The following is a 13124-nucleotide window of genomic DNA, read 5'->3' as shown; positions in this document are numbered from 1 at the left end:
GAGCATTACCAGCAAGTCAAGTCATCTTTGAGTTAGCCAGTGAAATATCTCATCATCGACTGGCTTCGATTGGCACAAGATTTTGTATAGACATTCATGGTTCTCAGTCGATGAATCCTACTGACTTTGATGGTCCCCTAACATTTAGGGCCACTGTGAGGTTGATGTTTCTGTTTTTAGTTAAATGTACAAACAACTATTGGATGGACTACCATGAAATTTGCTACACACATTCATGCCCCTCTGACGATGAATAACTTTGATGATCCCTTGGTGAACATGGTTAACATTATACCTGCTCATCATCAGCATGTTAACATCATCATTGTGAGCATGTTAGCATGCTGACATTAGCATTTAGTTCAAAGCACTGCTCTGTCTAAGTAGAGCCTCACACAGCGGCTACCATGGCCAGTCTTACTGTTTGATGATTGCATCTTGGAGGTATGCGGATGTCCACATATAGCCTAAGCGTACACCCTTAATGATGAAATTTACGTCACGCTGACCCATGTGGACCCTCACGGACCCCTGCATACTTGCAGACACTAAAGTATAATTTTGGCTTCAGTCTGCTGAAGCCTCATATAAGCTTCATATAAAAATTTCAATGCATTTTTGCTCAAAGTGACTGTGTGGACACACTGTGAATTTTGGCCCCCATCACTTACAGTGAAAGCATATTTGAAGGAGATCTTTTAATAGCCAGTATGAACAGGAGGAATGATAACAGTGAGGAAAACCTCTTTCACTGTTCATATGGACACCTGACTGTTGTTTTAAGACAGACTTGAAAAATTGTGAACCTGTCCTTTAACACGAGGGGTGAATCCATATGTTCTGCACATGTAACATATTCCGACATTACAGCTTATTTGCATCCACTTATACGCTTGTTACCTGCACAGTGTGCATGCGACACACAACATGCGAGTGCACTCAGAGTTGTAGCGGCAAAGTGCCACCCATGTGGATTAGAGTCTGAGGAGCAAACCGGCTGTGGAGTGGAGATGAAGGTACATGTGAGTCTCCCAGTCGCCGCCTTGTGAGGAGCCCGAACACCTGATAAGGCCACAGCCACCTAATCCCCCCCACCTTCACCACTCTTGAGGGAAAAAAAGAAAAGCTTAAAGTCAATACTCACCCAGAGACTGATGAGGAGGCCTCCAAGGCTCCCATCTCTACATCGTTAACCTGCCTGGGAAGGTTGATAAGCAGGCTAGCTTGCTGTCACCAAATTCCCATTATTTCTATCAAGTAGAAAAGGTCTTTATATTGTTGGATTTGTCAGATTTAAAAGCAGAATGTATGAGTAATTGGTCATTTGGAGATTTTTGTGTTCTTTTTCTTATCAAAGCTGTAAGAGGATGACAGTTTTGGAAGCAAAATATGACATCTTGTAGGCAAAAACACTGCAAAGCACCAAGCAATGGTTTAAACAGAGGTAATGAAATATAATAGGTTTCACTGGTAAACTATTAATATGTGTCTAATATAGCCTTAAACTCACACCGTGTTATTGTAGCAGAGCTGCACACTTGTCAAAAGGCAGAACAGCTTTCTCTTCTCCTCAAAAAAATGTCTCAAGGCTAAGGCTCTGCTGAATGTTGACACCTGCTCTCTCTCAACTGTGAGTTCAGAAAAATAACGGCAAAGAGGCGTTAATTACAGTATTTTGATCAGTGCAACAGATGTATTACCATGTATTACCGTCCTACCTTAACACTGAGTGGTGAATTCACAAAGAATGGATTATGGTCACTGATGGCATCATGAATTGCACATTATTTGAAGTCGCTATCTGTCCCGTCTCAAGGTCCAATTCATGTAAGAGCACGCCCATAAAGTTTTGCAGCTGAGTGCAATTTGCCCTTGTTTTGTGTCTGACTGAGTGAGCGGAGTTTCCAGTGTTTCAGGCTTTTCTCCGTATTTCAGATTGATCCATAATGAAAACTGCAGAGAGCACAAAAGCCTCAAATTGTGTGTTTTTAATTAGCAGAGGTGCACACACAGAACTCTCCACAATCATGAACCAACTTTCATGTGTTTTGCTTCTTTTACTTCTCTAGTATTTCACACCTATAACATGATCTACTTAAATGTCAAAATACAGCTTTTAATGTGACTCAGGTGGGTCTGAAACATGTTAGATTAATGTCTTAATCTTACAGTAATGTTCAGGTGTCACTGAATGTATCCAGGATTTCGCAGAAACATCAGTATTGATGTTCTGTTTGTCGCAGCATCACACAGCAGCTGAAATGATAAGTGCGTCTCCAAACTGAGAAAGAGGCTGTGCGCATTTACGCACACGACACAGCAGCAGTAACTTCAATAACACCGGACTGATCAGGATCAGACGGTAATGAATATTCTGTGTTCTGCTACACATCTACACAGACGCCAGATTTTTATGGTGGAATTGTTTGTAATAAAGCAGCCCTTATGGATGAATCCTGAGCTCCATCAGAGCTGTCAGGACTGAAGACTGACTGAAGATTTCGCCCCTTGATATCATTCAATATCAAGCCAATGCCTCAAAAGCTTGAAGATTTGAGGAGAGAGAGAGATAAAGAGAGAGAGAGAGAGACAGAGAGAGATATATCTCAGTGCGCGTCAGTTACCACCAACTCTCTGAAGACGCGAATAATTTCACTCTAACTATTAGCGCTGGTCTTTGTGATTTGGAGGCTCATTTGCATAGAAAGGGGCCAATTTTGCGCCAAATGTGTGCATTTTATCTCATTTACATACAAAGGAGCACCGAGACTCTATTTGCTGCTACTTGGTACATTTCACCCTTTGCGGATGCTTTGTGAATTACACGGTTTCTTTTTGTCTCATTTGCACAGGTTTAGCGGCCGCAAACGCAGCACAATCCTTTTTATGAATTTGCCCCTGAGAGTTATATTAATTATTCTAATAATGAAAACAGCAAAAAAAAAGATCAAAGCTGGCAAATGAAAGGCACTCCGACAAGCATGTAGTCCAACAATTTCTTAATTTCTAGACAGTCATCTTCCATCAAATATATGAAAAAAAAAAAAAAAATCAAAATCAAAAGTGCAGAAAATGAACGTGTCTGAGCAGCGTACTGATTGGCATCCTTATCTTAGATTGCAGGTGTCTGATTTGATGATGGAAAAAAGGAAGAGTTGTTGCCACGTGTTTGCTGTTATCTCAATTGAAATCTAACCCTTTAATCCACAGATATCAAACTAATGCCAAGTGTTTGGTTAAATAATTCCAGCAAGTAAACAGAGAAACATTCTGTCACTTTGCAGAGCTTTTATGTCATAGGTATTGTCATATACAGATATTTCTAAAGCTCATATTATACTATGTCATTACGTTAACGTTCTCCAACACACAGGCGGTATTTATTCATGAGCAGTTTCTGAGATAAGACGTATATTCAAAGGCATTACTGACTTTTTTTTCTTTTTCTTTAGGGTTTTCACATTCAACATGAGTGTCACTTTTTGGATCTCTCGAAGAGAAAGCAAGGAAAGTGAAACAGCATTTTTGTCGCTGTTTATGATTCTATATAGGAAAAGAGTTTGCATGCTTAGTTAGACCTTTCCTTTACTCCTTAGTGATTTCTCCAGGAGGTATATGGACATAAAATAGAAAATAAATAGAAATAAAGTAAGAGTAAAGTGACGCTTGTTGCCTAGATATGGGAAAATTCAATACAATAAAGGAGAAAATGTGGCACACTCTGTAAATATTCAATTTATTCCTTAACAGTAGCCTTTGCTATTTAAAAAAAAAAAACTTATTGAGATTAGTTAAATGTTCTTAGACTGTAATACATTCTCAAAATGTAACAGTGCTTGGGTTAATCCTATGGTTTAATTAATGTGTTATCTTAAACGTGAGGACAAACTAATGTATTATTTCCTGTCAAACATGAAGTACACACTATTTGGACATCTCTTCTTTGAAATTGAAATGAGCAGATTATGATAACCACACATAAATGTAATATAGATTAGGTCTGTACACAGGGCTCTACACAGTAAAGAAAATGAATAAATAAAACTGTCAAAAACAAATTCAGTCTTAGGTTAACCTGAAAATGAATGCACACTGTATTGTTATTTCCATGATCATGCTATAAGACTCATTTATTATAGGATAGGATCAACTCTGTCTTAAAATAATACTCACATGCCCATATGTACATTGAAAGAGTTATTGGTCTATTATGAAAGGTCTGTAAGTATTTCTAAAGTTCAGTATTTTCCAAAGTTCCGGTTGTTTTCGTGCAAATTCCCTCCCCATGTTGTTGTCCCTCCACCACAGCTGAGCAAGGAAACACAGTTGAGAGAAACACATATGTTGCACTCAAAAGACAGTAACTATAGAGGATATACATTTAGTTTCAGTTGAAATATGGAATATATATTTCAGAAAGAACATTTCTTACATTAGATTTGCAATAGGAGGGTATCTCTTCACAACCAGTATGGACAGGAGGGATGTTTACAGCAACCAAAAACTCTTTCAGTGTACATATGGGCATGTGAGTATTGTTTTAAGTCAAAGTTGAAAATGTGAACCTATTCTTGATGAATGTTTTTAAATATAAAAAATCAATTTAGGGTGATATTTCCCATCGTCAGTGTCTGTAGCAAGTTAAACACAGTGTGTGATATCTGCATATACAATTAAATGAGCTGTTAGAAGACAAGGCCAGAGGCAGTGAACAGTGTGAAGACAAATGTTATGGTGTTGTCTACAGATGCCTGATAGTTTGAGGAACAATGACATTGACACACAATGTCACATGTTAGTGCTAATAGTGGCAATAATTCAGGTTATTTCCAAGCTTTTAGTGGCACTTTGCACCTATCTAACAATGACTGACCTTGCCATGTGTGTGCGCGCACAAACACGTGTCTCTAACCTGTACCTCCACCCCACCCGGCCTCTTTGCTGTTATCTATGTACGCTTCAGCCCCCCCGCCAGCACACCTTCATTACTGCCCCAGATAGTGGCATTGGCAACTTGTCACTTGTATTGATTTCTCTTAAACTGCAATTTACATGGATATTTGTGGGCGTCCTGAGGGCAGGCTGCAGCCTGGCGGACGGCCCCGGCCCCGGCCCCCTCGCTCTCCTCTCTCTCCTCTCTCTCCTGCCCGCAGGGCCAGGAGGAAATGTTTCCACCCAACAACAGAGCCTCAAAGTGACTTTTCAGTCTGACATCAGCAAATGTGTCACACTGTTATTTCTGCAAATGCTTTTTTTTTTTTTTTTTTACCGTCAAATCTAAAATAGGTGGGAGCTGGTGGAGGTAAAAGAGATGATTTAAAGAAAATGACAGCATTTAAAGGAATAAAAGACCACTTTTTTTTTATAGTTTTCTTTTATATATCATGCTTTTCTTTATTCAGTAACTGCAAATGTGAAAAGCAGCTACACAAACCGACTGTTGTGTTCTTGATGAGGCCTTAACAAATCTGTGTGTATTCAATGTGTCTGGCAGCACCATCGCACCTCCTCCCAACACACACCTGACCTTCCACTGTAGAGGGAATAAAACAATAACCTCCAGCTAGGAAAGCTGCAAATGCTTTCTGAAAGCTCCGACACTCTGCTTTCACACAAGAATGCCAAAATGTCACAATCTTCAAACTTTGTGGCCACAACACACTGTCAGCAGAGTTTTGCCTTCCACACTGAAGGTCACCTGCAACCTCCAAACTGCATTTTCAAAGGAAAAGATGTTTTGCAGGACATATTTAGTCCAGTATTTAATAGGCTGATAAATTGCACAGTATTTGATTCAAACTGTATATCAGAGTATTTGATGTGACTGAGTTAGTCAGTTAATTGAACATAATGCATCTTAGCTCAGTAATCTTCCTTTACGGACTTGTCAGCGACTATTTAGAACAGAGAGCAGGAATGAGGGGGAATTATTTCATATCCATAATCCATAAATCTGAGAAGACAAACACTTCTGTAGAAGGAGAGGAAGGAGAAGGATTTATGTAACAGAGGATTCTCTGTGGAGAATTTGTCTTCACCACATCATCCTCTTCCTTAAGCCTCAACTTGGTGATGAGTTTACAGCAGTCTGGAGACAGCAGCAGAAACTCATATTTATGCGCCTCATGCTGGTAAACACACGACCTGCTGAAGTGCCCTTGAGCAAGTATCCCTACCAGACTGACCTCTGACCCCACCAGTGGAGGGCGGAAGAGAACAGGCTCCCCCTGCAGCGTGTAAAAGAGTGTGAGGATTAAGTAAAAATGCAACAAACATTTTAAAAAAGCAGCGGGTGAATAAGGGGTGTGAGTTGGTGGGTGTCGCTGGTGATGTCACACCTCCCAGACAGCCAGGATTGGACCCTAATTAGAAAGCTCGGCAGCAAATAGATAGGCGTCCTGCATGATTGAACTCAAAGTGGCTGACGCCAAAATTTCTGCAGAGGCGCGGAAAACTGGAGGAGAGGAGCGGAGGAGACGGGGCGCCGGTATCAGTGCTGCTGAGAGCTGCCACGCTGCGCTGCAAACAGTCTCTCCGTGAGCTGGAGGCGAGCTGGAGTTTCAGAGGTGATAGGAACAGCAAGACGCGCTCCCCCCCTGGTTAGGAGGGATAAAAAAAGAGAGGGAGAGCAGAAAATATAGTCAGAGTCTACGTCAAACCCGAGGACGCTGCGTTATCAGAGAGCAACGGAGGCTGAAGCGAGACAAGTACAAAGGAGAGTCGAGCCGCCGAGTCCAAGTTATTCCTGCGCTTCGCTCCAAAGGCTGCGCTGATGGCATCCGTACTTGGAAACAACAGCCGCGCGTCGGGGGCTCAGAGCGGCCAGGTCAAATGCAAGCTGAAAAGGAGAAGGAGGAGGCGATCGAAGAGAAAAGGTAAAACTTTAAACCACTTCTTCCCTTTTGTGCCCCCCCCTTTTTTTTTTTCCTCCAGTGGAAGGCAGAGGTCGTGCGCACCTTGGCGGGGCATCGGAGCGCACGGCAGCCGGGCGACCCTGCGCTGCTTCTGCGTGTGTAGAGCAGGCTCCGCGGCGGGTTTAGTCCGTGCAAATAAAACTGCTAAAATCAGCGAACATGAAGAAATGCTTCCTGTTTAGACGGACAGAAGTAAACCGAACCGTCGGCTTCAGATGACGCCCTGTCTTTTCTCTGTAAAGTTGAAGTTGCTGCTGCCTTCGTTGTGCTTAAAAAAAAGCCTTCAGCAACATCGGCGAGGACAACGACCACATTAAAACACTAATTCGCTTTATTACACATATAAAAGTAGCCTTATCTAGCAAAGCGTCTGTCTTTGCTATTAACAGCAGATTTTTTTTTAAGAAGCATCCGAATAGAAAACGACGTTGTCACTGAATCTCGTTTAACTTCAGCTCCTCGTTGAAAACAAACTCCGTTTTCTTCCATAATTGTAGTCACATTAATAAATCAGTTTCAATTAGTGACTTAAGATAAATTCAAATTACAGGTTGAGGTAAAAGCAAAGCCTCACGTGCACTGTAATAAGAATTTACACCTCTACATTTAAATGTCAAATCAGTGATGCCTCTAACATCCTGTTATTCAGTCCAGATATGCCTTATAATTACTGAGAGCTTCTTTCCTTTCCTGTTGCCTCATATAAAATATTTTACCTCATTAGAAGCTTGAACTTCACTGCTCTGCAGCGCTTTATTCAACTATACTGAACACTAAAAAGTCTCAAGTTTGAGAAACACTTAAAGGCCTGCAAGAGGGAGAGAAAAAGGAGAAGAAAATGCCATCAGTTGTTTGACACTTTAGAATAATATCTCATTTTGTTACTATGTTATTTGTATATATTTTTTAATTCTAATCTCTCAGACTGCCCTAAAGTACAAGTGTTGCTGATGATGAAGTCAGTTTATTAAGAGCTGGCTCTAACAAACTAAGATATACTGTAGAAAAGTCAATTATATTTGTATCAGAATGGAAAGGCGTGCTGGTTTTCAGTGACTGAAACATAATTAGAATGACATTTTTCTTAACATTTAGCATCTCTCTTTAGCTGGACTGTAATAGATGTTGACCGAGGTTCATGGTAAACAAATATCCCCCCTGTGTGTGGTTTTATGCCCTTGCAACCTGCAGGCAGACATACAGTACAGTATCTCTGCCCAATGACAGACAGACATGCCATTTATTTAATGCGTTTACTGAAAAAAATTAATTCACAGCACTTCCGCTGATCGCACGTTTCCACCTCACCACCTTTTTTCTCTAGTTTTAAATTTTTTTTTTCAAATGGTCACAATTTTGCTGCACAGTGTTGTTCAGTGTTAAAATTAATCTGCAAGTAATTTTACACCAACTTATTTCATGTTGTACCTCACAGCAAGGAATGGGAGAAAGTGACATTTTAGAAGAGAGAGAAAAACATAATTTAGAATGTCAGTGAAGCTTTGAAAGCTTATTTTCCTTTTAAAAAAAAAGATTCTCCCTGATTTAGTTTCCTTGATTAATTCCTCAAGTATTTAAAGTTGGCATTGTGGCTAATTAACAGTAAGTTACTCAAATTGAAGCATCACACACTTGCTTTGGCACAGACCACAAACACACAGAAATATGTGTGGACCCTTTTTTAAAACCAAAAAAAAAAAAACCACTTTCTGCCACCTCCATAAAAAAGGAGGAAAGATCTAAATGAAATGGCAATGACACATTAATTTTTCTTTATTTATATTTTTAACAGATGAAAACACAACTATTTGTGCTGTTTATGCTTGAAGATACTGACGTGCCACCCCGTTGCATTGTGGAATATGGGTGAACGCTCCGAGCGTGTTGACGTATCCGGCTGCAACTGAATGCATAAAGAGCTTTCATAAACACTTTGCACTTGTCATCAAACTACAAACAGACAACCGCACCTCATTTCCATAACCTCTTGATTTTTAATAGCCCAAGTAATTGAGACAACGGAGACAATACATAAAATATAGTGCTGAGGCAAATGTATTTACATAATGGAAACGACAGAATTGGTTCCACAACATTAAGCATTGCATATGAGTATCACACGACGCGCGCACATTAGCTGACAGGCCATCGCAGCGTGTTTCCCAACGGCTAATTTATCAGCACTGCTGATTCATTCTGATAACACGGGACATTAGGGGCCAGTTCAGGGACCGATTGTTATTGAACTGTGTCTTTGGGAAGTGCTGATAGCCGCTGACTCCTCCAAAGCTGCAGGAGGTGGTTTTCCTGCGCAGTTTTTTTTTTTTTGGAGGGGGGAGAAAGAAAATACACTTTGAACAGGAAATGTTTCTTAAGCTGTCAAAATGAAAGCCCGATTTACGATTGAAGGATTTTTTTTTTTTAATTCCTGCTTCAAACTTGACCACAAATTACACAAAGCCGCCTGCACAGAGCCTTTTTTTTTTGTCATGCAATCATTGTGATCCTTCATCTTTTATAACATACTGTAAACGCCCGAAAATGCCAGCTGATCATCATCTTGAGATTTCACACAATTATTTTTGCAGACCTTAAGGCATGAAGTCATAGGGGATTATTGCGTGGCATTTGGGGTTTAATCCCTTTGAAAGGCTGCAGATTATTTGTAGATGGACTCACTGAAAACCTATGGGTGTATTCAAAAGGTTGTAACCAGATTTCTCCCTCCCCTCCCCAACGCTACCACTTCTATTAATTTCTTTTTTTTTTCTTCTTTGGCATTGTTCGTTTTTTTGGAAGAGTTCAGAACAAATCCAGAATGAGGATTTGGGGCAGCGGTCATCAAAGTAGAGATTTATTTGTTTACATTTCTTGTTGTCCGCGCCTTTCCTCCGCACAGAATTCCTGGAAATCACACACTCTCTGCAAGCCGCAGTTTGCCAACAAGCTGCCTCCCCGTATTGTCCAGGTTACAATTCTCCTGTCAGCTCGGCATTGTGGGGATGTATTCCTCGCTCTGCATTTGTTTGCTGTCCCTTAAGCACAGTGTTTGACCAGCGACCTCTGTCTGTCATCACTCTTAGAAGGATTCATGGACATGCTGTGTATCTGCCTCTTAATTAATCACAGCCTTGTGATTTACGGTTATGCCTCACGGGGGGATGTTGCTGCTTTATTCCTGCCACAAATATAAAATTCCTGTTGGATACGTGTGACAGTCCGGTGATGTACAGTATAGCAACATCTGGGTGAAAAGTGCTGCACTCGCCTATTATAGCACAACCCAGGGTTACTGTCTGCAAATTCACATCTGTCAATCCATTTCCATCACTATGACATAACCCGTTTTCCTTCCTTCTTCCTTTATCTGTGCCATATGTAGCACATATTCCTTGTCCTTTATCCACAATGTGTTTTTTTATGAACAAAAATAAGCACTGCAGAGATTTATAGACCAACATTATTTTTTACGGCCGCACTTATCACCCTGTGCTCTTCAGCGCACAGTACAGTATATCAGCGTATCATCAAGAGTGCCCAGGGGGGAAATGTGAAAAACACAAGAGTGTAACATAATTTATGTAGCAATTAATGTTTACGCTCTTGTTCCTCGCGAGGGGTTGCGGTAGGGGTCGAGTGTGGGCAGCCGGGGGTGATGGTGGAAGTTGAGGCGGTGGCAGGAGAGAGAGAGAGAGGGGGGGGGCGTGCGGGGCAGGGCGTGAGGGTCATCGCTCTCTCTCGCATGTGTGGCGACCGGAGCCATTAGGGGGGGGCGGACAAGTCGGTCATCGTAGAGCAACCGGGATACTCTCTGAGGGGCTGCTGTGACTGTCTGACCAACAGGGCTGGTAACAGTGAGAGGAAACTGTGTCGTGTCAGTGCTGATGATGAAGGTGGTGCAGGCTGTAGGGGAGGTGAAGGCAGAGGTCACGGTGGAGGCTGGACCAGCCTGCGTGGAAAGACAGAACTCCCTTTAGACTTCTAACGTTTTAAGAATCCAAAATCTACATTGATTTAACCAGACAGGTATGTTTGTGCACAAGAATTGTTTTTTTAATTACAGGATTTCTGCTCTTAACACAAAACTCAAGATACAATGCCTTGTATCTCCAAAATGTCATGTATTGCTGTGTTTGTTTAGTTAGTTAGTTTGATGACGTGAGAGTGTTTTTTTCAGCCTATAGTAGAAAATGAAATGTAAAGTGACTAAATGACAGTTGAGATAGCAGGGTTGGCAGTATTTGACATATATACGGTTTACAAATGATCTGTCAGAGCTATTTTAGTTAGTTTCAGCTTGTCAGTGAAGTCTGTGATCTGCAAATGTCTTGTTTTCCAAAACATTGGAAAATTTGCCAGATTAAAAAAAAAGATATATACTTTTTAGCCATTTTGCATTTTCAGATGATAGGAGGAGAAAGCCAGAATGAAACTGAGGATGTTGCAGTTAATGGTATATATAATACACCACTGGACTACAAGGAAGCCCCTTCAAATTCTTGTTTTTGCTGCTTTCTTTGCTTATTTGTTTTGATTGAAAACCTCTTATAGCTTTCAAATGCTGCTAGTTGGCATTCATCCTTATTTGCTTTGTTTGAATGACATGTTTACATCAATCTGTCGATGCACTGAAACTCTTCAGTTAAAGAAAAATTGCCGTTACAAGGATTTTTTTTTTTTAGCGGCAACAAAACTGCAAAGAAAAAAATTTTAGAAAATAGGTCTCCTTTTATGTACAGTACAATATGCACATGCTGTCTGAATGGATGCATCAATAAAAAGCTGGATGTCATTGAAAAAACATTCATGTCACAATAGTATAAACAGTTCAAATGTGTTGTAGTGAGGCGCTGTGGTTCATTGTGGTGCACTGGAGTGTTGTGCAGTTCAGATGACAGTGAGAGCTGTGAGAGGGAAGACGCTGTTCTGTGTGTCTGCCTGTTTGTTGCTTTTGTAAAATGATCATTCTCAAAATCATTTTCAATGTAACTTGTTCAGTTACATCAGTCTCCCATAACCAGTGTACCTGTAAACCTGTATGTATGCATTGTAACGGTACAGTATATTTCCTGTAATGGCCTACATTTACATTCAGAATCCATTACTAAATAAAATCCTGGTGCAGCAAGACACAGACAGGCAGTCAACGCCCATCTCAGCTCTTTCAAATTTGTCCCTGCCACCAATTTCCTTATGTAGGTGTATTCACAGCAGGGCGGGGGTGTTTCTGGTTGGGGAACACGGATGTCGGGACAGCCCAATGTCACACAGTCTGTGTGTTGTGGGAGGGGAAAAAGGCGATTGTATTTCACAGATGTAAAGCTCTAGTTTTAGCCCTGAAACACTTCTGTCACATTTGTTTGTGTTTGTGCTGATAAACGCATTAAGAGCTGCCACAAAAACACCGCTGGCATTTATGAGGTTAATGAAGGTCAGTGCCGATGGAAACGGTGCGGCGCTCCTCTGTGTGCGCATGCATGGCTTTCTGAATTTACAGGCACTTCCTGATTAAGGGTAGTGGCGGCAGAAGTCGTCGGTTTAGGACACGGCGTCCTCTAACTAAACTGAGCATTTAGCTGAGGGGGAAAAAAGGTTATTACTACTGGCTGTGGTCTCTTGAGGACAGCTGATAAAATGACCAAGGAAAAGGAGTAGCACAACTTTAGCACATTAGCATAATTAGTAATTATCTCGTAATAGTCCCTCTTGGCTTTTTTTGCAGCTCGGCAGTCAGAAATTCTACTTAAAGTTCAGGCACAGAAAACAAATTTCAAGCCAAAATGTCTCAGTAACATACACACACACACACATGAGCTGGTGAGCGCCGCCGCAGTCAGGTTGTGGAGAAAAATGAATCACGAGTATCAAAAGCACAGATGCCGATTTAAAAAATTCAGAAGGTGACACTTAAGTTAATTAGTTTGTTGTTTGATGACTCCCAGAGTTGGAGAGATAAGGGTATTACTCACATCACAAATAACTTGTTGCTATGACGACAAAACACAGAAATTAAATTGAGTTAGTCATGTGTTACGCTCCATCAATCTGTCCACAACAGCTTTCAAAACAGTAACTACTTTAGTGGGGACATTTGAGAATTGTAATACTGCAATACTGTTTAACAGCACTAATGTATATGTTGCTGGGATTGAAATAGTACTCCTGAGTGTATCAGATGAAGCGTCTGTGTGTTAATTTGTTTGCATAGGT

At 40.9% G+C, this 13124-nt stretch overlaps 1 protein-coding gene across 4 annotated transcripts in view; it reads left to right on the top strand.

Moving 5' to 3' along the window:
• adarb2 (adenosine deaminase RNA specific B2 (inactive)) overlaps positions 1-13124 on the top strand; it is a 377105-nt gene that overhangs the window by 190459 nt on the left and 173522 nt on the right. The window contains exon 1 of one of the 4 annotated variants that reach the window (XM_044339066.1): positions 5900-6875. The exons of the other annotated variants lie outside the window; for them this stretch is intronic. Within the exon in view, the coding sequence (XP_044195001.1) occupies positions 6773-6875 (103 nt within the window). The 5' untranslated portion in view covers positions 5900-6772. Of the gene's footprint in view, positions 1-5899; positions 6876-13124 lie in introns of those variants that run through there. 4 annotated transcript variants of the gene reach the window in all.

The sequence above is a fragment of the Thunnus albacares genome, chromosome 21, assembly GCF_914725855.1.
Source record: "Thunnus albacares chromosome 21, fThuAlb1.1, whole genome shotgun sequence".
NCBI lineage: Eukaryota > Metazoa > Chordata > Actinopteri > Scombriformes > Scombridae > Thunnus > Thunnus albacares.
The sequence above is the reverse complement of the archived record's forward strand: the minus strand, read 5'-3'. Positions and strand labels throughout refer to the sequence as shown.